Source organism: Danaus plexippus, chromosome 19 (genome assembly GCF_018135715.1).
Source record: "Danaus plexippus chromosome 19, MEX_DaPlex, whole genome shotgun sequence".
In the NCBI taxonomy this organism is placed as follows: Eukaryota; Metazoa; Arthropoda; class Insecta; order Lepidoptera; family Nymphalidae; genus Danaus; species Danaus plexippus.
The window spans coordinates 4,859,838-4,884,218 of record NC_083549.1 but is presented as its reverse complement, the minus strand read 5'-3'; the positions used below and the strand labels follow the sequence as shown (position 1 = coordinate 4,884,218).

The following is a 24,381-nucleotide window of genomic DNA, read 5'->3' as shown; positions in this document are numbered from 1 at the left end:
TTCTTGTTTCTGTTCCATTATAATTTAATATGAACGGCAAAATAACAATTTCGTTAGAAGACTACCGATAGAATCGTCTATAATGGGTTTGGAAAGAACTACTAGAGAATAAATGTAAAGCCCAAAAACTACATAATTAACTATGAAATTAAAAAAAAAATCACATTCAAAAGAATTCTATGCATTTTTTTCTTCATTTATTATTAGTAGGGAAATTACTGAAATTATCAATTCATATCGTATTCGTAATTTATATAAACTATATTCAATAGAAAAAAAGTAATTTAATATCTCGCTATTGTTGAATAGAAATTTCAGTTCTAATTAGAAATCCATCAGAGCAACAACCAACGATGAATAAATCCTTTATGAGGGTAAAAAAAATTAAAAAACGTGTCATACAAAAATGTATTGCCTATCGGAAGAACAACAAAAAAACTGATATAATGTTTTATTTACGAGATGAATTAAAAAATGCAACGACCCATGGACTATTTTATACAGTAGATAGTCGTATAACATCGTTTGAAAGGTAAGTATTTTATTAACAGATATATTAAGTGGCTTATGAACGGCAGGTATACAACTATAAATTATATAGAATAGTTTTTCAGTCACTCGTTTATTAATTTAATTACAGATTTTTCTGGTTTCTGAGTATCGTAGTATCTATTATACTATTGGTTATGTTGCTTGATGTCCAATATACAAGATTTATGGTAAATATAAAGTTGTTAATCTTAATAAAAATAAGAACGTAAAACAATATTGAAACTTGATTTCTTGTTGTTTCACGACAGGCTGCGCCTACTGTTATGAGTGTGGAAATGAACTATTTTGATTGGAATATTTCCTCCCCCGCGATAACTCTGTGCCCGCATTACAAAACAGATATCATGAAGCTGGTAAATTTTGTAAAGTAAGAACTATTTATAAATTAATCGAATAAGACCTGAAAACCGTAGAATCGTTTTTTGTTCAAATTAAAATAATCAAATATATTACAACTATGCAAAATATTGCTAATAACTTTGAAATGTCTTAACAATCAATACATAGATTAAAAGGTCATATCAAAGCCTCAATCCAAAACAGGTTGGTTGTTACAAACATTAACTGACCTCAAATACTTATTGCAGTGAAATAATCGATTCATGGACCATTAGAACAAAGTTCTGGGTCGACGATAGTCCCAAAGATTTACCTAATTTTAAACATATGGATGAAACTAATATTTTTCAGATAAACTACGCGTGATTTATTTTTGTAAAAAACTACATACTCCCGACGTTTCGGTTACTTTTCAGCAACCGTGATCACGGGCAGACAAGATGTGAGTGTCTGTCAGTTGGCCCTTGTTATTTATCATTTACCGCCAACGATTTCTTAATTTTCTGGCGTACCGCTCTGGATGCCGGCAGAATGCGCTTACGGTGTCTCGAGGTCCTGCGGTGTGGTTATGGACATGGGATTTTATATTTTTAAGAAAGGGGTCCCAGGTTTTTGATAGATTCCAGCCATCTTCTCTATTGAAATTGGGATGTTTTTTAATTTCAATAGCCTCGCGGATTAACCTCGGTATACACTTGTCTTCACAAGCGAGGATTTGTGGTTTATCAAACCGAATGCACTGACCTGGTTTGTTCATTGTGTGTTCACACACTGCTGACGTCGACGCGCGTCTATTTTTGATATCTGAGATGTGTTCTGTAACCCTTGTACCGATGCTCCTCTTTATCTGTCCAATGAATGAAAATAAATCACGCGTAGTTTATCCGAAAAATATTAGTTTCACTTAAATGAATAAAACTCGAAAATCTTAGATCTCTTTAAACATATGGGACAGAGACGTTTACTTAAAAATGCACATAATTTATTCTCTGATTGTGATTCCTACTTCATTGCAGCCAGTAATAAACTGAAAGTTTACAATGTGAAAAAAATAATAGTAGGATGAAACACGTTGGTAAAAGAAGAGAATATGAGATAAATAACAAAATAATATTTTGCGGGCAATCCAAGGTCGAGGGGAGGGGTTGTTGAGTGAGTTTTGAAGGCAAAAACATTTTATTTAATTTTCATCCAAACTACAACTCCTGTACAACAAAGTTGACCGTCGAAGTTGTGGATAACCGAGATTAAGAATTTTTGTTTTACACTTTTTTCATATACATTCAAACTTATCTAAAAAATTCAAATAATTGAGTTCTTGTTTTTTTTTATATTAATATATTTTACAAAAATTTATTCCTTTTACAGAATTTTGGGAAAAGATAGCTTTTTATGTCTAAAATTACAGTTTATCTGATACTGTAATTTTTTTGCTTGAAAAGTTAAAATTTTCTCTTCAAATATTTGCGTCATATTATCACTTTTAAGTTATTTTATACATCCCTTTATTTAATGGTGCAAAAACATTACTTCGGGAAATTTTCTCAGAATATAAAAGAATAGTATGCTAAGAAATTTTATTCTACAAAAAAAGCAACCTCTTTAAAAAAACGCATACTTTGCTGCTAGAATTTCCTATTGAAAATTAAGATGATTTCCCGATACAAAATGAGATGAAAAATTAATATTTTAAACCCAAAGGTTACACTGTAGTGTATTTGGAATAAAGGTTTCTGATAAGATATAATTATTAACACATACTCGTAAAAGTGTTATTTAAGTTTATTTATTATATTATTATTTAAGTTAAGTTATTAGAATTTTATAGATAAATTTTGATAGTTAAAAAAGTATAAATACAAAAGTTTGATACCTTTGTTTTACCTGCAACTTTACCATTTAACTTTTTTCGTTAGGACTTGTAGTTTTGCCCTAAATTGATATAACACGTTTTTGCCCTTATAACTTTCCTCCTCCCACTTTAAAACCACAAATAGACAGTGAAATACATGTACATTTATTTTTGTCACATCCTCTTAATTTTTCAATGGTGTTAATCAAACTATATATATAGTTTTGTTTCAAAAATTATAAACCAACCCTGAAAAATAAAGATACGAATGGCGCAAGAAGTGAAAGATCATCACGTTGTAGTAACAAACGCTATTCATCCACAGTTAATGGTATTTACATATATTTATAACATAAAATACTTTAAAATACACCTAAAAGAACATACTGCTCTAGTGAACTCTGACAAGTGTTCTTAACACCTATAACATGAATATTGTCTAAATTAAAAGCGGACCAGCTTATATATAAAGCTGATATATAATCATAGTAATATTTCTCGGAAAATACACAAATACTATGTGACACTATAAGAAGCATAATTTATGGATAGGTATTTTTTAATATTGGTACTATTTAAAAAAACCGTTGGAAGTATTGATTTGAAAGATTTCCAATCATTTATGTAGGTATTTAGCATACATAAAAACTACAAATAGACCAATATTCATAAAGATTTCGATTATATTGAATCCATTCAAACAGGGCTGTAGACAAGATATAAAAAATATGTTCAATGTTTAAATCACCAGCAAATATAACACCCACGCATAAAACATTCGTATTTGTTGGTAATTTTATTTGAGTATGATTTGATTTTAAGGATGGATGAATTATAATTATGTATTATTATTATTTTTATTTGTGAGTTAATAGTTCCACCATAACCTACTTAATACCTTACTTTTTATAACTATAACTATACTTACAGGTACTGCCTATATCCGATAGGACCGTCTTTGTTAAACTTTTCATTTATTTCAATTATAATTATCGTATTTTTTGAATCATAAAGGATATTATATATAAATATACAGCTTAGGAAATAATAATCAGTTTGCATGTCTTTTGAATCTTGTCTTGTTTTCAGTACTGTAATATACATATATGCATACAGCCCCTTTCCTCGATTGAAATTAACTTCTTGTTTCGTCAAGGGGTGGACTCAAATTTTAAAAATAAATCTTAATCTGGTTTATTACACTGATATTTGCTTTAGTAGTGTGTATTGAATCAAGCACTTTCAATATGCCTCGACACGCAAGAAAATTGCTACTTCGTAAATATTAGAGAACTACCAACGTTAATGAATCTGAGAAGCGGAGAATTTGAAGATACTGAACTTATGTGTATGCTTGTATTAGGAAACCCCCACATTTCTCGGTCCAAAGATAGGGATTGACAGATAACTATTTATATTAAATGTTAAATAAAATAACGAAGTGAAAAATTTTCTTTATATTAAGGTTTATAAATTATTCCCTAAGGAATGTTTTCGTTTTTGAAGTTATAAGTTTTTTATATTATCATTTTCAAAGTGAGACTTACAAAGCAACGGAGTTCCAATCATTTGCCTACTTTTGGGCCATAACAACTTCTGCTTTAGATAATTTAGAGCATATGGATTTGTCTGTGCCTGAAGATATTAAACTCGTAAGTATTTAACCACACGATAAAATTTTGGTAATCTTCTATAATATCTGCTTAACCGAATTTAAATTCTTCGACATTTATCTTGATTCAAATAGTCAGTTGATCCAAAAGATTATGCCACAATAGCGGCTTCAATGTTTAAGAAATTCGAAAACAATGTTTTCACCACCAATAACAAGTGGTTGCTTTCCATCGAACCAGCAATGACTGAAATGGGAATGTGTTATGTGATTAATTCCAACGTTGCAGTATACGATGTGCCTCGGTGAGCATTATTTTCTCTCAATTAAGATTGCTGAAAGTATTAATTTATTTATTTTTAGAATTTCTCTATCGGACTAGATTTTGCAGAAAGAAAAATGCTTTTAACTTCCACTAAAGATTTGACTTTATTTTATTTGATGAAAAACAAAAAAAAATTAAAATAGATATGTTATAATAATATAGTAATAAGTCTTTACATACTTGATTAATATCATGGATATAAGAAATTTTCTTTATATTTTAAGTAGATTTATTTTTTCATGTTTTCAGAAAAACGAATGCACCGGTTCCAGAATATGTTAAAAAAAACATTGATCTATCGTTATACGATATCGACTTTTTTACCGTATTTACCAACTATAAAGATATTTATAAGGTGAAATAATTTTTATGAGTATATCTACAGACTTACTTCCAAGCTTCCCTATAGATATTTATGTCGTTTTCTTTTGTATAACTAAATATGACAAAATATTATATTAATATTTAAAATAAAAATAAATGTATGTTTCATGGCGGTATTTGTATATATGATAAAAGGAAAACAACAATTTTTATAATAAGTATTTATTCTCTTAATGGTACTGTGTATTGTGTAGGTTTTCATTCATAGTCCTGACGATATTTCTATGACTACAACCTCATCATTCCTTTTTGATGTGGAGGGAGCTATGTCGTTTGGTTTATCAGTACAGACCACTAGAATTTCGGATGAACTGCGATATACATCTCTACAATTGCGAAAGTGCAGGTTAGAATCTGGTTCAGCAACGCCACGTCACACTACATACGGAGGATTTCCAGTTTTACATTCAAGAATCTATATTAAAACTACCATGTGCAAAGATTTATCGATAAAAGGAATCCATACGTAGTCTGACGATGCAGCTATGTGGCAAGGGCCTTGCTCTGAATGTATCAACTGGTGCAATAACACTATTACTATTTTTTTAAATTTTAAATTTTAATTCTATTTATTGACCATTATAGTGGTCACTAATTTTCACAAATTTAAGTTCTCTTTCTTTCTTCAAATTAACCTAAAAATTTCTTCAAACTCAAATTAACCTTGTTAATAGCCAATTATTACTTTAACCTTTTCCATTTCTCTTTAGTATTTTGTTTTTTTCTATTTATTTATATTAAAAATATATTAGGAAACTAAACAAAATGTTTCTATTATAATATTTGATATTACAACTTATTATTATATTACTGTTTCTAGAGACGTATTAAATTATGAATATCAAGGACAATGTTTAATGGCACAAAAATTATTTTACTAGTCTTTATTGATAATTTTGATAGATTTTTTTCTAACATTCTAAACTAAAATAAACATTTCATTCACTGAATAATTTGAATAATACTCTCGATTATTAATTTATTTCAGATTCACTAATGAGCCTATTAGTAAGCGATATCCAATTTATTCACACAGCCATTGCATAATGGAATGCAGGATTAAAATGATCCAAAGATTATGCGGTTGTGTCCCTCATTTCTACAGAACATTAGGTGAAATTTTCCATTCAAACATTTGGGAGTTTTCATTCCGTTCTAAGCTTTATTCTATTCAGAAAATAATCAATTACCGGTCTATAGTAGGTAAACATACTAGTAATTTACAGATAATGAGCGCATTTGTTACATCAACGAGCTACAGTGCGTTTTGTATCACAGAAAAGAAATAGTAAAATTGTCAACATTAAAAGAAACATTGAAGAAATTTAATCATCACAAGGATCTACCAATTACATCAAGGGATTGCGGTTGCCTTAACACTTGCGAACTGGACTTATATTATAGAGATCATGAGAACTTTAAACAGCAGTCTGGAATAAGAATCATGAAAATTAAAATAACATCTTTTCCAAAAGTACGATTTGTGCGAGACATTATTTTTAACTTCTATGATATCATCTGTGAGTATCATTTCCATTTTTAAATTCGTGGCGTAAGCATAGTTGTTGTTTCCTGCAATTTGTACTAGAAACAATGTTGTTTTCTACAACTTTTTTTTTACTCCATTTTATTCTAACATTTTCGAAGTTCCATAGTTCCATTTCCAAAAATCTTGAGAAGTATTTTGTTATATAAAATTATTATTTTGTTGGACACGATCACTTTTACACTACTCTACGACCACTCATGAAGTGCCCGCGATGTTATTTCAGAACCAAAACTCTGTCTTAACTTTTATCCCGTGAGTCTGTATGGCGCAAAATTGTTTATAGAGCTAACATTCACCGGTTAGTCCAAAATTCGTTTTTATCTCATCTTTTCAATAAAGATCTCTGTTGTCAAACTGTCCAACATGTATTAAGATGTACCTACACTTAACTCTCTTTTTTTTTTTATTTAACGTCAGTGTGTTTAATTTCTTCATTCGTTACAATCTTTTACTCTATCAATACTCTACACTTTCAAACTTATACTATAATTATAATATATATTTCCGTTAATATAAAACATTGACTACTTTGAAAATATCATTGCTTAAGATGCAGTTTTGTATACTATTAGAAGTGCTAAGACTCGAAAATTTGACATTGACTCGGTACAAATACCATACTTTTAACGGCGTACAATGCCAGTATCATTGGCGTATTGCGTTTGATATGTGGTAGAGCCTATCTGTGGTCAAGTTGCTACAGCACGAACATGGGCTGGCTCGACCAAAGGAATGTACCAACCACCCTTTCACAGAAGATCGGCGTTAAATAGTATAAAATGACTACGTTTCATCCAATAAATACTAGAGCTGGTTGTCTTTTCCCTTTTCGCACCCTCCTCTCCCTCTTTTTAAAACAAGATTGGCATCGCATTCGCAACAACCCTTATGTTGCAGACCTCCATGAACGTTGGTTACTACCTAACAGCATGTAAATATTGGGTTTCACGTCTCAGTATGCCTAGTTGATTCCCAAAAAGTATTAAATGTTAGTTTGTGGGCCTTATTATCATAATAACTATGTTAAGATTGATGAGGAATTAAATACCCCTGGCTCTAAATGAAAATGCATATCATGCGATGATCATCATCATCATGATCAGCCTATATTAGTCCACTGCTGAACATAGCCCTCTCCAATTGCACGCAACTGAGATCGATTTTCGGCTACTGGCATCCAGCTCCTGCCAGCCATCTTGAGCAAATCGTCACTCCACCTTGCCTGAGGATATCCTACACTACGTTTGCCGAGACGCGGTTTCCACTCAAGAACTCGTTTACTCCAACGGTTATTGGTTCTGCGGCTAATATGGCCAGCCCACTGCCACTTTCGGCAATGTCGATTACTTTGGTTCTCTGCCGAATTACCTCATTTCTGATGCGATCCCTTAGAGAAACGCCGAGCATAGACCTTTCCATAGCTCGTTGAGCGACTTTGAGTTGGTGAACTAGCCGTGCCGTTAGTATCCAAACTCTTCTACTCACCTAGTTCTCGAAATTGTTTCTTCCCAACTACAATATTTGCCCCAGATAGACATATTTTTGAATAACCTTGAGAACGACACCGTCAACTGCAATCGGTTCCGGTAGAACATGTTCATTGAACATGACCTTGGTTTTGTCCAAGTTCATCCGTAGGCCCATGCGTATAGAAGAGTCAGCCAGGTCATCAAGCATCTGTTGTAGGTCCTGCAGCATTTCTGCCATGACGACGTTGTCGTCTGCAAATCGCAAGTGACAGATGTGTTCGCCATTGATGTAGATGCCCCGTCTTAAACATATCCTCCATTGCATTTGTGAACAATTTCGGGGAGATAACGTCCCCTTGTCTCACTCCTCGATGCAACGGTATGGGACTAGTTTGCTGATTCTGTATTTGTACGGACATGGTAGCGGCTTCGTAGAGACATCTTATCACTTGGATATACCGCCAATCAACTTGGCAACGCTGCAGAGACTCCAGAACAGACCAGGTTGCAATCGAGTAAAAGTCTTTCTCATAGTCCACGAATGCTAGACACAGGGGCTGATTATACACTTCGGTCTTCTGTATAATTTGCCGCACCATGTGAATATGGTCTATGGTGCCGTATTCGCTCCGAAACCCAGTCTGTTCCGGTGGTTGGAATTCGTCGTGTCTTCGCGCAAGACCGTTCGTGATCACTCTTGAAAAAAACTAGAAACTTGACATCACTCAATGGTAAGAAGTATGCTAGGTCTAAGACAACTATATAAAATAAAAATTTCGGACATAAAGAAACGAACCAAAACCAAAGATTTCAGAACAAGAAAAAAGTCCAAAATGGAAATAAACAGGAAATACAATTAGAGATAAAGATAAGTGGTCAAAATTGGTTATGAACTGGTTTACTAATAACATGAAAAGGAAACCAGACCATTTTGACGTTGGCTTGACAACATAAAGAACTCAGCACGCAACACATGGACAAAAGTGGCAAATGACAGAGAGCAGAGGCAAAAATTTAAGGAAGACTTTGTCAATTTAGTGGCACACAGACGGATAAACAATGCAGAAAAATAAAAGAAGTAGTAACAAATAATTCTTCAACACAGCATCGGCGTTGGTATAGGGCGCAACAAACCAGGGAGCTGCGCCCTTTCCTTACTGCGAGATCTACTTACTCGTAAATTCAGTAAATTAAGCAAAAAAAATCTTTATTTCCTAACATTAAGATTATTTTGCTGCAACAGAAAGTAATATCGAATCTGTTCGATCGGGGCAATGCATGCAATTCGTTTAATTTGCCGGGAGTTCCCAATCATGTAGAATCCCATAATCTATCTCTATAAAATACTACATTTATTTCAGCGACTTTTTCTTCACTTCGAACAGTTAAATGATTACTCAGTCGTAGTCTTTTTTACCCAATACTAGTTTTTGCCCGCGACTTCGTCTGCATTAGTTTCAGAATTAGAAATGTGTAGCTTACCGGGCGAAACTTTATTCCTCCTTAAAGACAGTAGATACGAAGATTTTGGATATGAACCACTTATTTTGTATTTCTTTTTCAATCGGATGAAATACTTATATGTCCTTTCCCTTGTTCCAAGCTATATCTCCATTAATTTTCAGCCAAACCCGTACAGCCGTTCTTGAGTTATAAATAGTGGAACTAGCACGACTTTCTTTAATATATAAAGATTAAATAGTTTCCCGAAAAACTTAGTCTTTTCAAACTCTGTGGTGTTCGCCAGTTAAAATTAACTGTGAGTTCTAAATCTGATAAAGGCGGTTGTAGGTATGTTGTGTGATTAACTATTGATTCTGATATCATTTTTGCCGGATCAGAATTTGGTTACTCTTATTATTGTTATTAATTTCATTAAAGATCGCAACTTACAAGAAATGTATTCAAATGTATGGATAGCACTGTTAATATTATTTACGGTATAACGATTGTTAGTAGGAAGAGGAGTTTTTCAATGCTGAAGCTGATCAAACCTATCTCAATCTAGCTTGACAAACTTGGCCACTTTGTCAGTAGAAAACGAAATTAGTGAAAACATCCACTTTGATAACCTTATAATAGAGTTCCCTATTAAAAAGACCAGAAAAGTAAAATTTTAGAAGATTTTTTGTGATAAACGTTTGTTTTATATATAATAAAAGTTTATTTCATTTGATTAATAGTTTTTTCATAACAAATCAAAGCCTAAGGGTAGCACTAGAAAAAAATAAAGGCTTTAGGTATTCTTTCACAGTCCCCGAAGAAAACGGCCTGAAGGAATAATACTCCGAATCGGAGAGGTAGCGATTCGTGTTCAGGATGCCAACTGTACTAAAAGAGCAGATGCACGGTGGCGACTACAGGATCAAATAAACTGCTGATAGCCCCCACAGCTCCCACAGCTGAATTGGTTTGTTCCTGAAATGGAAGCTTGACGTTTCGAATCGTTCAGGTATTAACCGGATAAAGATGTTTTTTTCACTATCTGTTCGCAATTCGAAGGGAATCGTTCTAAAGATGCCATCATTGCTCCTGCGATGACGATATAGCTCATCACACATTGGTGGAATATCCAGCAAGGGAAGAGCCGTGGACAGAAGTTCGATAGCGCATGAGCGCCGTCTACCGCTTTGAGGAGACAGGACGTCTGCCACCTTACGGTCAGAGGCCCCGCGAATGCACAGCGTAGTACTGGTGTCGTTACTGATTAGACATGAGAAGGCCAAGAGGAAATGGTCTCTTGTGTGGGACAACCGTTGCTAGACCAGTGCAGAATCGCCTTGCGGGCCTGTTGCCTAGCAGACGAGCGACGCGTGGGACACACGTGAGGTTTTAGTCGGTAGTGCGCCCTTTTAAGGGAGAGAGTACGACATAACTTTCAAAATATGAAAGCGTTTACTCAACCACGCCTAAATCTGAAGAATTTATGGAAAAGGTTGTAGTCAGAAAAGTTTATATTTTATCAGTAATAAAGAAAATGGCTCCCTCAAATGGATTACCATCCATTATGATGTGATAAAATTCCTCTCAGTCTTTATACACTGCACTAAAAATTTAATCGAACCCTTAATCAAATCTTTTAACGACTCTTGCCTCCTCCCTTCCAGGTAAAGGGAGGCATTTATCGTACCACTTCATAACAAGAGATTAAGAAACATTACTCAAAACTATGAACCCCTATCTATTTTTCACACCATAAATAAAACCTTCGAGAAAGCAGTAACTAATTAAATTGCACCTGTTATTCATAAATCTATACCGCTTGACCAACATGGTTTCATGTGCAAACTTTCAACCCCAAGAAATCTATTGTTATTTTCAAATTGTTTTGTACTTTGTAGTCAATGGATTAAAAGCATCATATTGACGAAATTGATATTGAATTCTAGAAAGCTATCGGTTGTGTTGACTATATTTTTCTACTGCTTTACTGGTCTGTACGTAATAATTTGCATAGATGGTTCGATGTATTTAAACGAGGGCCAAAGGTAGTTTTGGGAAGTGCCGCCAGTGTTTTCGTTTCGATAAATTCTCGGTTTAATACTAGATCCACTCCTATTTAACATAAATATATGATATGGATATATCTATTATACAATTCTAATGTTATTATTGTAAACATTGTTGCTTTACTTAAATAAATAGTTTTTTTTACGTATAAACCAAAAAGGAATTCTTTTCAAGACTCCCATTATCCAAAATAAGAAGCGAAAAGTATTTATAAACATATTTTTTGCTAAATTTAAAGGGACTCTATAATCCGGGGTCACTATAATTTTTGTTTTCTCACAAAACCAACTTTATAAACATATATTGTATGTAATACGCATGTCTGCCTACTTATGATAAAATTTAATTGTTCTTAAAATTCAGACACCGAAAAAGACAAATTCCAATACCAACGTTCCGTCACAGAAAACTTTGTAAGTCACGTACCTATTAATTGAAGGTTTTTTTTTTAAATTTCAGTGAGAATTGGCGGCGTCGTAAATTTATGCATTGGCAGCTCAATAATATCCCTGGTGGAAATATTATTACTAATAGCAAAAATCATAATATTTTTCATATTGAAATTATTACGTGTGGTTTAAATAAAATAATAATAATAAATCAATATTTATTTCGTATACATACATGTATTAGACAAATGCTATTAAATATATTGAAATGAATATTCTGGTCTCCTCCTGCGAAAAAATAAACATTTTTTAGCACATCCTACAACTAACTGTATATGCACTAAATTAAAGATTCCAAATATTTTACGATGGTTTTTTTAGTGGTTTGTAAAAACCAACTTACATTTTTGTGACAAAATCTCATTAATTGTCCGTTTTTGCCTATCATTTAAGATTTAAATAAACTTTTACTTACTATCAATGTGAATGTGAATCGCATGTTCAATATCATTTATTTTTATGTAAATCTCATCATACCCTCATATCCTTTGACCTAAAAATATATAAAATTACACATATTTTGATGATAGTTGGATTGTTATTTAACGAAAGCAGTGATTACTGTAACATCTCTACAAATTTTTGGAAGGTCTAGAAATAATTTAAAAGACCAAAATCTGAGAATATTAAACTACTTATTCTATAAAGAAAGGCTGGGTGTATTTACTATTTTATATATTTACCTCTGTTTGGTGCAATGAATTTTTGGAAAGGTTTGCTTGTTTAACCGTTTGTCAATCCAAATTTCTACAAAGCAACGCTTCTTCCATATTGTCCAAAATAACATTGTCAAATCATTTTTGTGCCCATGATTTTCGTAAAACCATTTCTATTCTGAAAACGGTAAAAAATTTGCTTAATATTTATATATAAAATCATGAAGGTTACTATACAAAATAAAACCCGTAGTCGAATGATATTGAGTTTGATGTTTCGAATAAAATCACCACCCAGCACGATTTTCATTATAATGAGAGGAATACGATGTGTCGCAGACCAATCAACACGATATCTTTTCGGAATGGAGATAAAACGACATTCCAATGTTTGGTTGGAGTTACCTCCAAAATTACAAGACTTCCGAGATAACGAAATACTGAATTTTAGAACATCCATGCATACCCTATGGAACAAGTAAAAAAATCTCCAAATTCGATCACAAAAACTTACCATTAAAACAAAACGCGTTCAATGCGGGCGAAGAACATTGGCCTTAAGATATCCCTTCTTCAAAGTTCAAAGTTGGACGACGAATGACGATGCACCAACACTTATACTTTACCAAAATTTCAACTTGCAATGATTTTTATTAGTTCTAGATTTATTCAAACGGAATTTATATGTTACGCAAATAATGCCTACAATATGCAACTTGATGAGCATTTGTTCAATTCTTCCTATTTCCCCTGTCATTTGTAGGTGACAACATGTGTCCGTAGGATGTTAGAAATGCAATAAAATATGAAATACGAGATGTGAGCGATATTTTTCACATTCGAGAATAAGTTTACGCAGTTTGGAACAGTAATTCAATATTTTGCCACCTAAGCCAAATCAATTTTAGTCAACTCAGAAAATTCAATGTAGTTCAATCGCCCCAAAAATGATATTTCTCACTTCTCATCCCGAGACAGTCATCATTCTGATTTAGAAATGCAATTCCCACATGCAATAATGGCAAATGTGAAAGGTGACGAAAAACAAACTATGCTTTTCGACTAACTAGACACTAAATTGTATTTTGAATCAGAATACCAAGTGTTCTGTGCAGTCCCATCCTTAATCATAATATATTCGGATGTAAACCTATTAAAGTGAACATATATAAAAGCTAAAAAAAAATGTTATGATTCGGCAACTTCAATCAACCATAATATAGTCATAACCATAGCTTTGTAGCACTTTTTTTCAAGGAAATTTGTTGATATAAATAGCATATCGTAACAAAATTCCAAAAACTTGATGGTCAATTAAAATTAGAACAAAAATATTAAAAATCTCAATGTATTTTATTAGTCCAACTTTATTAATGTATTAAACGACCCCATTTTCGAAAGCCATATCCAGCTCGTAGAATACACGACATAAAAACATTTAGCGACCTTGATTGCTCATCATCAGGACAATCACTAATTAAATTAAAAGCATTAAACCTAATATCTGTTACACCATAAAATGCCTAGACAATATTGTTAATGGAATAAAATTGAGTTATCGTGGCTATTATAAAAAATGACTCATTTATTAGACCAGCTGGCGTACACAGAAATCATGAGACTTAAACTAAACTAACCTAAATACATTTGTCAAGTTAAACGCCTATGAAGAGAGAATTACTAGGGAAAAAAATGGAACATTTTACGCAGCAGATGTAAGACGATGATGACAAGCTGTTTTCGACCAAGAGACCAACTTCAATACCACATTCCTGAAAACACAAAAACAATTTAATTTTATCGACCTTACTACAAAAACGACGTTACGTCAACAGACAGACTGTTTTATGAAATAGTTAATGTCAGAAGTTTGAGACGCATATCACCCACATTGCATGAGACTAATGCAATCCCTTTTGTAAACTTAAAAAAAAATCTTTTCGAAATAGCATGGATACGGTGACCTCGGTATTAAAACAGATACATAGTCCAACAGAAATAACAGAAACAAGGGTCGAAGATGAAATACTTATACTCCCTCATAGCCACATACCATTTCTTCCCCATAGCCACAACCCATTACTTCCTTGTAGAAACGTTTCATTACTTTCTTATAGGAATTCATACTATCCACAAAGAAATACCGCTATATATGAAAAATGATGTAATATAATTAAATATTGAGAATTCTCACAGATGTAATGTTTGAACAGAGCATCTTAACAACGAAGTTAACAAGAGCCCCAAGAAAGATTGCACAACTCGAGAGGGACTTTTCATTCGGTCACTTACTTTTTGGTTTTGTGACTACAAGATGCAAGGTCCAAGTTTGCATCCTCACACTAAATACGAACCGTTTACCGTTTTTTTATTATATAAGCCATGTCAATATCAAAATGGCCAAAGATTCATGAATGAAAACCCGGAATATTCCGTGTATGTAATGTGAGGGTGCCAACTCGGAATAAGCACATTAGATTTGATATTACACGGTTCCGTCACGTTGTCGTCAAATTAGAAATATATGGGAAAGGAAAATAACCGTTACTTTATATTATAATTCTGCATGAAAATACGTGTCACCGTACCAATTCCATTTGAAAAAGATTATGAAATAAAATTAATTTCAAAAATATACGCAACATTACAGTTTTACGGAACCGAAGTCATTTATTCAGCCGAAGGGAACCAGAAATTGAAATACAAATAATATTAAAAAAAAAAGAGTATGAATGGAAGAGAAAAAAAATTAAATTATAATAAAATTTATGATTTTTAATTTATAAAACGCATAAACGATCATGGTTAAAGAGCCTCACAATAAAAACATGGCAATATTAATATATAATAATACCTAATAGATATAAAACCGAACTTCCAAGGCAAACTCCACATGTATAAGGTAAGTCTTCAAAAGAAGCCAAGTAATTGATGAAAAATAGTTTGGAATACGTAGTATTATGTCAAATAAACAATGCGAATACTTAAACTGGTTATTTAACATAAAATATAGAAAACCAAAATACTTAGAACCTATCTTTCTAACAAGAAGTAAATCATCTCAAGCAAAATATTGAAACAATAGACAAGGCTAGATTCCTATAATTTCCTAATAAAATGACAACCTAAAGAAACGAAGCCCAAGTAGTTAGAGAATTTTATGTGCCCACGACATTATATTAAAATTTTATATCAATATTACATACCTTTATTTTTTTCTTTCAGAAAAATCTAACGTCTATGGTCCTGCCATCAATACGGGTCCTGTCAAACATTTCTGAACAATATGTTGAGGAAATTATTAAATGAAATTCAGAAGTTTCCCGTCAATCCCAATTTTATAAATGTTGAAAGTAGTTTTTAAACATCATCAAGATCTAATTGTTAAAATCAGTGCTGTCCAAAACAAAGGCCCGCAACTAGAATCAATGCGGCTCGCCAAATCATTTTATTTCCTTTGTAACCTAATCTAACAGTTTTATTGAGAACATATATAAATTTAATTCTTCTGTAATCCCATCTTAATTGTTGGGCAAATTGTTTTATTTTCTGGCAACAAGTTTTATTAATATTATTACTATTTGATGATCTATCCGAATCTATGTCATTCCTATCGTCACTGTTCACGCTTTATTACTTGGGCAATTCCCCGAAACGCACAATAGGTACACAGTGCATTAACAGCCACATCACTTAAACATGCCATACGTCTAGCTACCACCAATATCGACGTGGATGTTGACAGAATTGTAAAAGATAAATTAATAAAAAAAGAAAAGTTCTGAAAAATATTATGTGGCCACCTAATGTATTTTATTTAGTCATTTTTATTGGCCCTAGAACATATCCAGTCTGGACAGCCCTGGTATAAGTAATGTATCAAGTGTACTTAAGTCAATAGACCAATACACACTAATGTATAATTACTTAATTTATTGCTTTAGGTTTTTACCTAATTCTTACATGAATTATAATTATAATTCTAATGTAAAATTCATGTCCAATGTTATTGAGAACATTTCTCTTTAATATTCATTGTTTTTAAAAGGATACTGACAGCTCTCTCGGCGTCCCACTCTTTATGGAATCTTACTATAGCTGTATCGGGTGCTGTCATCTCAGCATACTTTACATCACCACACTCACTGAACTTCTCTCTTATTAGTTGCCATGTCACTGTTGGCGGAAGCTGAAAATTGAACAAATATATAACCCACATACTGTAAAACAATGATACAATTATATTAATCGCAGTAATTTAACTACTTAATTCAACCTTGAACTGACTTTACTTACAATAAATATGCTTCAATACACAAGCTTTATTACTTATAACAGTCATCTCAAAATAAAAATAATTATATTTACATTAGTAATAATGACAATATCTGATTGTTTATCTCTCCCCTGTTGTCCATCACGGCCATACCCTTGTCCTGGGACTGTCACACTGCCCATCTGACGATTAGTCCCTGATAATATAATAAAATATATAACAATTTATATATAGAACCATCTCTCTACAATAACTATTTATATAAATTCCCATTCCCTAACACATAGATGCTGAAATATAAATATATATATATTTTAAAATATAGGCTCTAATATGTATTTCTATGCCAGATAGCACTTCTTTAGTCGCAAGCATGAATCACATTTATCATCCAGATTATTCAAAATATTATTTTAAATTACATAATTATGAAAAAAATGGCATAAATTTTTTTTCTAATGAAACCATTTTTTCTTAAATGAAATAAAGAAAATTAACAAGTTTTCAATTATTGTTACTATAGTTATAAAATGCATGCATTTATAACTATGAATACCTGAAAGTGACCCACTACTTAAAGAGGAATTTGCGCCCAGAACGTTATTGCCCAAGCCTGAATTTCCGAGTACACCACTACCCATATCCGGGGTACCCAGAGATAGGTTGTTGGAGTTAACATTAGCAGCCTGGGCCTGTGTGAGTACTGTGGCTAGATCATTTGCAGTCAGACCTTGTTGAAGAAGTTGATTTTGTAAGGCACCAAGACCAGTCAGTCCTAAGGCCTGAAAAGGACAATTAATAATAAAAACACATGGAAAAAAAAGCAGTTTTCTTATTGGACCCAAAATGAAGTCATGAATCATTATATGTTTACTAATTCTAACCTGTAAGCCTAGACTGTTACTAAGAGCAGCATTGGTTCCCAAAGTATTTGCTGACAGGCTTGCTCCAAGACCATTCAATCCCACCCCAGCAGTGGGAACTGCACCTAAAACTCCAGCACCTATTGCAGAGCCTGTACTTCCAAGACTCAAGTTATTTGTGGATGTATTCTGAGGTAGGTTTCTTGCTACATCTCTGAGGGGTTCGCCATTTGGTCCCAATCCTATACCAATGCTTTTCAAACCTTCTGGCAATCTCAGCTCTGATTTGTCTGTCACTCCCCTATCCATTCTTACTGTCATTCTACGCTCATATAACATTTGTTTGTCAAACATTGATATTGCCTGGAAAAAATTATTTGATCTACATATATAAAATATTGACATTGGTTTAAATAAAATTTAAAATTAAAAATTAATTAATTAATAAAAAATTAATTAATAAATTTCAATATGATATAAAGAATGTTTTAAGTTAACTTCCACTACCTGTACAGCTTCTACAGGATGATCATATTCAATAACAGCAAAGCCTCTACTGTTTCCATCCTTATCAATAGCTAAATCAATGTTTCTAACTTTACCAGCCATTTTAAATACTTCCTTAATTTTAGCTCTATCTGCTTTATAGTCCAGCTGAAAAAATAATCTTATTGTAACATCACAAGAAAATTTTAATCTATTCATACATTAATATATAATATGCTTACATTTGCAACAAAAACTTTTTTTACTAAAGGCGGCTGCACATTTATGGATTCTAAGAACTGTAGACTTAAACCATAAGTATTAAAATTTTCTGGTTCCCTTGGCTTGTTAACTCCCCATCTATTATAAAAAACACATCAAACTTTATTTAATTGTCCTCTGATATATTTCTATGAGAAAAAATTCTGAAACTCAATATGCTCACCCATCTTTATCTTCTCTCATATTTCTCCCACCACCCCCACCGCCAGACCTGACAGAGTTTAATCTGTTTCTCTCATTACCTGAAAGATAATCTAAAATAAATGAATTTACTTATGAAGTAATAACAGTAACTGTAAAATGACTTGCTATTAGTAAATTATACTTCCAATATTGTACTGACATTCTTTAAATATAACATAAATAATTAAGTGAATTTCGATTTATCTAATAAAATTAATTCAAACCTGTTTCTTCTTTTAAAACAAGTTTCCTTCCATTCAATTCATATCTATGCATTACAAAAAGGGCTTTCTTCATAGCTTCAGAATTTGAGAATTCCACAACACCACATCCTCTTGGTTTTCCATTTTCATCATTAAAAAGTTCAACATAGGCTACATCACCAACCTATAAACATAATTTTTAAAATGTTGATGATTCCTATATAACATAGAATTAGATATATATAAAAGTCCTTTGACATGCTTTGACATATAATACAATACCACACATACCTTCTCTTTGAATAAGTCTTTTAGTTCTGTCCAGCGAAATTCATAAGGTATGTTTGAGACAAATAATCGTTTCCCCTCCGATCTATCACGGTCGTTGGAACGATCTCTCGGTGCATCTGAGAACCTTGAGGGTCTGTCCCCTCGTCTTGACCGGTCCCTCTCCTTCTCTCTTTGGCTGTCCATAATCTACATGTAAAACATTATGAGAACTATTTCAACATTCACTTATTACGTATCTCACCGGTAAACAACCGTAATGTGTAAGCCGAAGGATCTTACAAATTAAGAAGATAAATGAATGTATTTACCTTATAACGAATATATAAATTGCACAGACCTTAATTTAATTCAAGTTAAAATTTAGCAAATAACTACAGTTTCGCGCGAAAAGGTTTATCCTACTAAAGTATTTTAAAAACAAGATGGCGAACTATCGATATCATGAGGTTACAATCTCATGACAGATTATATTCTAATTGGTAAAAGTGAAATGATACATTATGGACAACTATTTATAAACACAAAATATTATTTTTTTGTATTAAGTGAAGCAATTTTTTCAAAATAAACTCATTTAAACCATACATTTTCAAAATTTTGATTCACAGTCAGTATCTTACTGCATAAGGTTAATTTTTCCTTTTCATCTCGTTGTCCTAAAAATTGTTATTATGTAATTTCTTTAAATTTTTTTTTTGCTTGCTTATATGAATAATGTTATAGAAAAAGAGAGTTTTATTTTATATTTTATTTGTCTACGGTATTTTATCGATACAGTTTGTTCCCTATTGCAATCCCTATGACAAACACGACCTCACAGTTCACAAGCAATGCAGCAACGCACACATCCGTGATATTTACTTGTATCCATATACATTATTTTATCTGTGATTGTATTGCTTATGTATATTTTCGCCTACGATAGCCATGCAGGCGAACTCCGCTATATTTTTATTAAATTAAATAGTTTTAAAATATACTTAATATGGAACAGACTAAAGTTAATACGCCTAGGCTTTTTATGTGCACCGCTATAGAAAACAAGGATGAAATAGAAGAGGTATTGAGAACATTTTCGCAATTTTAACAAAGAATCATTTAGTCGGCCATGTAAAATTAAGTTTTTCTTATTGTGACGATGGTGGCGCTAGTGCTTCTAGGCGCGAATATTTAAGTTTTGGTAAATTTGTGAAAGTGTAAAACATTTCTTCATAAATTCTTTTTATATTTCAGAGATACGAAAGAGCTTACAATTTTTTTCAATCTCTTGTTGCGGACTGCAGTGAAAAAGAAGCGCACGATGCACTTAATAACGCCGTTTGTAAAAATCACGAAGACGTATCATTGGGGATGCTCATGTCCATTCTTACTGAACCTCACAATGCCACCAAGTGTTACAGAGACCTTACACTGATCACGAGGGATGGGTTAAACTCCGTACTTAACAACCTGTCCACTTTAATCCTAGAAAGGTATTTAAAATTCCAGGACATGACCCGTAATCAATTGTTGTGGCTTGTGAAAGAAATGATAAGAAATGCAGTAACTGGTGTTGATAGTGTTTGTTGGAACTTAATGCGTTATGCATCAGGTGGTGACATCACACCTAAAAATATTATATTAGTTGAATCTCTTTTAGATATTTATATTGACAATCGAATGTGGCTAGATAAATTTCCAGTTCTTGTTTGTATGGTAGTCTACACTTATTTGAGATTAATTGAAGATCATAACATACCACAGTTAATGGCACTAAGGCAGAAAGAAGTAAATTTTGTTATAGCTCTTATAAGGGAGCATTTTAATGAGGTTCTGACTCTCGGTAGAGATTTAGTGAGACTGTTACAGAATGTTGCTCGTATACCTGAATTTAACCAATTGTGGCAAGATATTTTAATGAATCCCAAGTCTTTATCACCAACATTTACGAATGTTATGCAACTTCTGCAAATCAGAACATCGAGAAGGTACTTACAATCAAGATTAACACCAGACATGGAGCGGAAATTAGTCTTTCTAACATCGCAAGTCAGATTTGGTCACCATAAAAAATATCAGGAGTGGTTTCAACGGCAATATCTTGCTACTCCGGAATCTCAGTCACTAAGGAGTGATATGATTCGGTTTATTGTAGGAGTAATACACCCTACAAATGAACTACTTTGCTCTGATATTATTCCAAGATGGGCGGTTATTGGATGGCTTTTAACAACTTGTACCTCAAATGTAGCCGCATCAAATGCGAAGTTGGCTCTTTTCTATGATTGGCTATTTTATGACCCCGAAAAAGATAATATAATGAACATAGAGCCTGCCATACTAGTGATGCACCATTCAATGAGATCACATCCAGCGGTAACAGCCACATTACTAGATTTTCTTTGCCGTGTAATCCCAAATTTCTATCCCCCATTTGCTGATAAAGTCAAACAAGGCATCTTCAACTCTTTGCAGCAAATAATTGAAAAAAGAGTATTACCAAATTTACAGCCATTATTTGATTCTCCAAAATTAGACAGAGAACTGCGCACAACAGTAAGAGAAACATTTAAAGAGTTCTGTAGCAATGGAAACGGGGAGGGCGTATCAGGGATTCGTGACGAAGGGAATGATGATATACCAAGAGGAGGTCCAGATGAGCCAGCTTTTTCTGACGATGAAGATGACATGCTTCCAACTATAGCTGAAGACACTGATGACGATGATTTGCCATTATCAGAAGTTCGCGCCAGGGAACGGCCCGAGTTGGCCGCCGCTATGCCACTATTACTTCGACCTTTTGCTGAAACATTACTAGACGAACGGTCGTCCACAGCCGCTACTGCGTTATTAAACGCCTGCAGCAGCCCTATGCCCACAGCGACTGCATTAGCTGATTTATTCGCTGCTACCTTGCAAGAAGCACCACCTTTACACATCAATCGCAATCCTACACCAGCTGAATTAGACACCGTAATGAACTCTCCAATATTTTCCATGTTCAACTATCTTGTTGGCAGCAATGATAGCAATGAAGCGAAACGTAAACTAGTATTAGAAACATTCAAAGAAATATATGCACAGAGTTCGGTACATAGTGTAGGTTACTGTTTACTATTTTATCTTAAAGTATGTTATGAAAGAGAGCGGCGTGCAGAGAAAGATCCCGTTAAAAAGAGGAATGTTAAGTTTAAAGTGGAAGTATATAAAGAGTATTGTAGTTTCTTAGAATTAAAACTTGCTGAGAGCTTAGCGGATGATTTTGAGAGGTGCCAAGAATGTGATGCGAATGTACTTGTATGGTTAATACCAGATGTATATAGAGAGTTTAAAGATCAAGTCCAAAATCACATCAGACTACTGCACATAATTGTTTCTACATTAGATGCAGGACAATTGCAGCGCCTCGTGTGTCTGACGTTACAAGGCAACTTGATGATGTTCAAATCTGATGATATAACAACCATGCTCTCAACAAGTCTCGGTTGGGAGACCTTTGAACAGTATTGTCTGTGGCAGCTGCTGACTGCACATGAAATTTCAGTAGAAGACGTGTTGCCAATTATACCTAAACTTTCTTATAAAGATCACGCCGAGGCACTGACATCAGTCCTGTTAATGCTAAAACAAGAACGGCCCACTGCAGATGTGGTCCGGCAAATGTTTTGTAGGACAGTTGATGATGAGGATACATTTGTAGTTTCTACAGTAATGTACTGGTGTCAGGACTATGAGGATAAAGTTGCAGATTTGCTTGCTGTGCTTCTAAGCACTAGGTATCCAGGGACTAGCCCAAATAAAAGAAAACGACCTGGCAAACATAACATTCCACCAAACGCGCCGCCTTCAGCAGAACTAGTGAGTTTAAACAAATAACTAATGTACATTAATATAGAAATGTTAACTGGCAATTACATATTATAAAAAAAATATTTTCCTTCCAGGTTTTAGGTCACTTAGAGCAAATAAGAGTATGTTGTGTTGAACAAGATGATATGTCAATTTTTAATATGGAGTGTTTGCAGAAAGCCTTACAACAATCACAGTCAAATAGTAGTGATAGTTTAAAGGTAAATACTTATATAAATGATTAAATTCAAAAAAGTAATTATTGACACAAAATACTATCTGATTCTTATCAGATAAAGACTTGATTCTAATAGGACAATCTAATTAAAACATAATTTTGCTTTCAGAGACAATATGGTGATTTATTTTCATTAGCTTGGGAAGATGAACTTCCAATATCAAGAAGAGCAAGGAAAATGGTTTCAAATTCATTGCCTATGAATCCTAACTTACATTCATCTAATGAAGATAGTGAGGTAGGGTCTAAGAAATGTTAAAATACTTTCTATTTCTGTTAAATATACCATTTAAAATCTAGAGACTTTAATATACTACAAGCAGTTTTTTATTAAGAAAAAAAATATATCTTTTTTTATTTCTGTTTACAGGAAGAAGAAATTGTTAAACCCAAGCAAGCAAAACGAAGAAAGAAGGCAATTTCTGACAGCGATTGACATATCTCATCTAAAAAGTATGATAATTTTAAACACCAAAGTGCAACTCAACAATACAATAAATAATATGTGCAAACATATGACATACCTAATAAAACATTATTTGTTACCATATGTGTTTTCAAAGGAAATATATAATATTACCATGTAATATTATTGTTGAAATTATATTTTTTTGCTGCAAAAATGTTATATTAGCTTTTAAATGTATTGTACTTTTATCAGTTGCACCTTTTCAAAAAAGATTGAAGTTTTGTTTTTTTTTTTATCTTAAACTGTTAAATAATTATAACATAGTTACATCACTATATGAATTGCACAACTTTCTAGGATTCCGGTGATGGCCAATATTATTTTAAGTATATCTTCATTGTAAATTTTGTCTGTAGAAATTGTATAAATACCATATTGTTATACTTTTTTATCCATACATACTATGTTGGACTTATTTTAAATGTAAGGTATGAGACCAAGAATTATATTCAAAAGATATATTGTATTAATGCAATTTTCGAAATACATTTTACACTAGGATCAATAAAGTATTTCCCCTATATTACTTTATTTCATTTAAAACTCAGATTAATAAAACAATGAG

General features: G+C 32.8%; 3 protein-coding genes across 7 annotated transcripts; 2 read left to right on the top strand and 1 right to left on the bottom strand.

Annotated features, from left to right (window-relative positions):
• Nucleotides 1-686: 686 nt before the first annotated feature.
• LOC116768211 (uncharacterized) lies at nucleotides 687-13,763 on the top strand. Its single transcript, XM_061523627.1, has 10 exons — nucleotides 687-719; nucleotides 801-919; nucleotides 4,281-4,395; nucleotides 4,491-4,660; nucleotides 4,930-5,035; nucleotides 5,259-5,410; nucleotides 6,053-6,177; nucleotides 6,291-6,584; nucleotides 12,052-12,125; nucleotides 13,629-13,763. Exons 1-10 carry the CDS (start codon nucleotides 687-689, stop codon nucleotides 13,761-13,763), a joined length of 1,323 nt encoding a protein of 440 aa, XP_061379611.1.
• Nucleotides 12,186-19,733, bottom strand: LOC116767931 (heterogeneous nuclear ribonucleoprotein M-like). Of its 5 annotated transcripts, XM_061523660.1 has the most exons (15): nucleotides 19,590-19,733; nucleotides 19,282-19,467; nucleotides 19,012-19,174; nucleotides 18,768-18,858; nucleotides 18,565-18,682; nucleotides 18,344-18,490; nucleotides 17,858-18,199; nucleotides 17,530-17,755; nucleotides 17,066-17,169; nucleotides 16,751-16,886; nucleotides 15,904-15,974; nucleotides 13,212-14,469; nucleotides 12,725-12,875; nucleotides 12,457-12,534; nucleotides 12,186-12,269 (listed from the first exon to the last, which is right to left on the bottom strand). In XM_061523660.1, the coding sequence occupies exons 2-11, from the start codon at nucleotides 19,462-19,464 to the stop codon at nucleotides 15,919-15,921; spliced, it is 1,566 nt and encodes a 521-aa protein (XP_061379644.1). In that variant the 5' UTR covers nucleotides 19,465-19,467; nucleotides 19,590-19,733; the 3' UTR covers nucleotides 12,186-12,269; nucleotides 12,457-12,534; nucleotides 12,725-12,875; nucleotides 13,212-14,469; nucleotides 15,904-15,918. The 5 variants fall into 5 exon arrangements, with proteins under 5 accessions (XP_061379644.1, XP_061379642.1, XP_032514369.1 ...); XM_061523658.1 differs by having other exon boundaries at nucleotides 12,186-12,534; XM_032658478.2 differs by having other exon boundaries at nucleotides 12,186-12,534; nucleotides 17,545-17,755.
• Nucleotides 19,734-20,131: 398 nt separating this feature from the next.
• LOC116767972 (integrator complex subunit 3 homolog) lies at nucleotides 20,132-24,339 on the top strand. The gene is made up of 5 exons (XM_032658575.2): nucleotides 20,132-20,341; nucleotides 20,515-23,118; nucleotides 23,205-23,330; nucleotides 23,457-23,585; nucleotides 23,718-24,339. Exons 1-5 carry the CDS (start codon nucleotides 20,267-20,269, stop codon nucleotides 23,781-23,783), a joined length of 3,000 nt encoding a protein of 999 aa, XP_032514466.1. The 5' UTR covers nucleotides 20,132-20,266; the 3' UTR covers nucleotides 23,784-24,339.
• Nucleotides 24,340-24,381: the final 42 nt, after the last annotated feature.

What these genes read in the sequence shown, in the direction of transcription:
- LOC116768211 (XM_061523627.1), top strand. Translation starts at nt 687, where the DNA reads ATGTTGCTTGATGTCCAATATACAAGATTTATG. An exon ending in TCCAATATACAAGATTTATG is followed by an intron (nt 720 to 800) that starts GTAAATATAAAG and finishes GTTTCACGACAG; the next exon opens with GCTGCGCCTACTGTTATGAG. An exon ending in TGGAAATATTATTACTAATA is followed by an intron (nt 12,126 to 13,628) that starts GCAAAAATCATA and finishes AATTCAATGTAG; the next exon opens with TTCAATCGCCCCAAAAATGA.
- LOC116767972 (XM_032658575.2), top strand. Translation starts at nt 20,267, where the DNA reads ATGGAACAGACTAAAGTTAATACGCCTAGGCTTTTTATGTGCACCGCT. An exon ending in ACAAGGATGAAATAGAAGAG is followed by an intron (nt 20,342 to 20,514) that starts GTATTGAGAACA and finishes TTTATATTTCAG; the next exon opens with AGATACGAAAGAGCTTACAA. An exon ending in CGCCGCCTTCAGCAGAACTA is followed by an intron (nt 23,119 to 23,204) that starts GTGAGTTTAAAC and finishes TTTTCCTTCCAG; the next exon opens with GTTTTAGGTCACTTAGAGCA.
- LOC116767931 (XM_061523658.1), bottom strand. Translation starts at nt 19,464, where the DNA reads ATGGACAGCCAAAGAGAGAAGGAGAGGGACCGGTCAAGACGAGGGGAC. An exon ending in TGTTTTAAAAGAAGAAACAG is followed by an intron (nt 18,859 to 19,011) that starts GTTTGAATTAAT and finishes CATTTATTTTAG; the next exon opens with ATTATCTTTCAGGTAATGAG. An exon ending in ATGAGAGAAGATAAAGATGG is followed by an intron (nt 18,683 to 18,767) that starts GTGAGCATATTG and finishes TTTTTATAATAG; the next exon opens with ATGGGGAGTTAACAAGCCAA.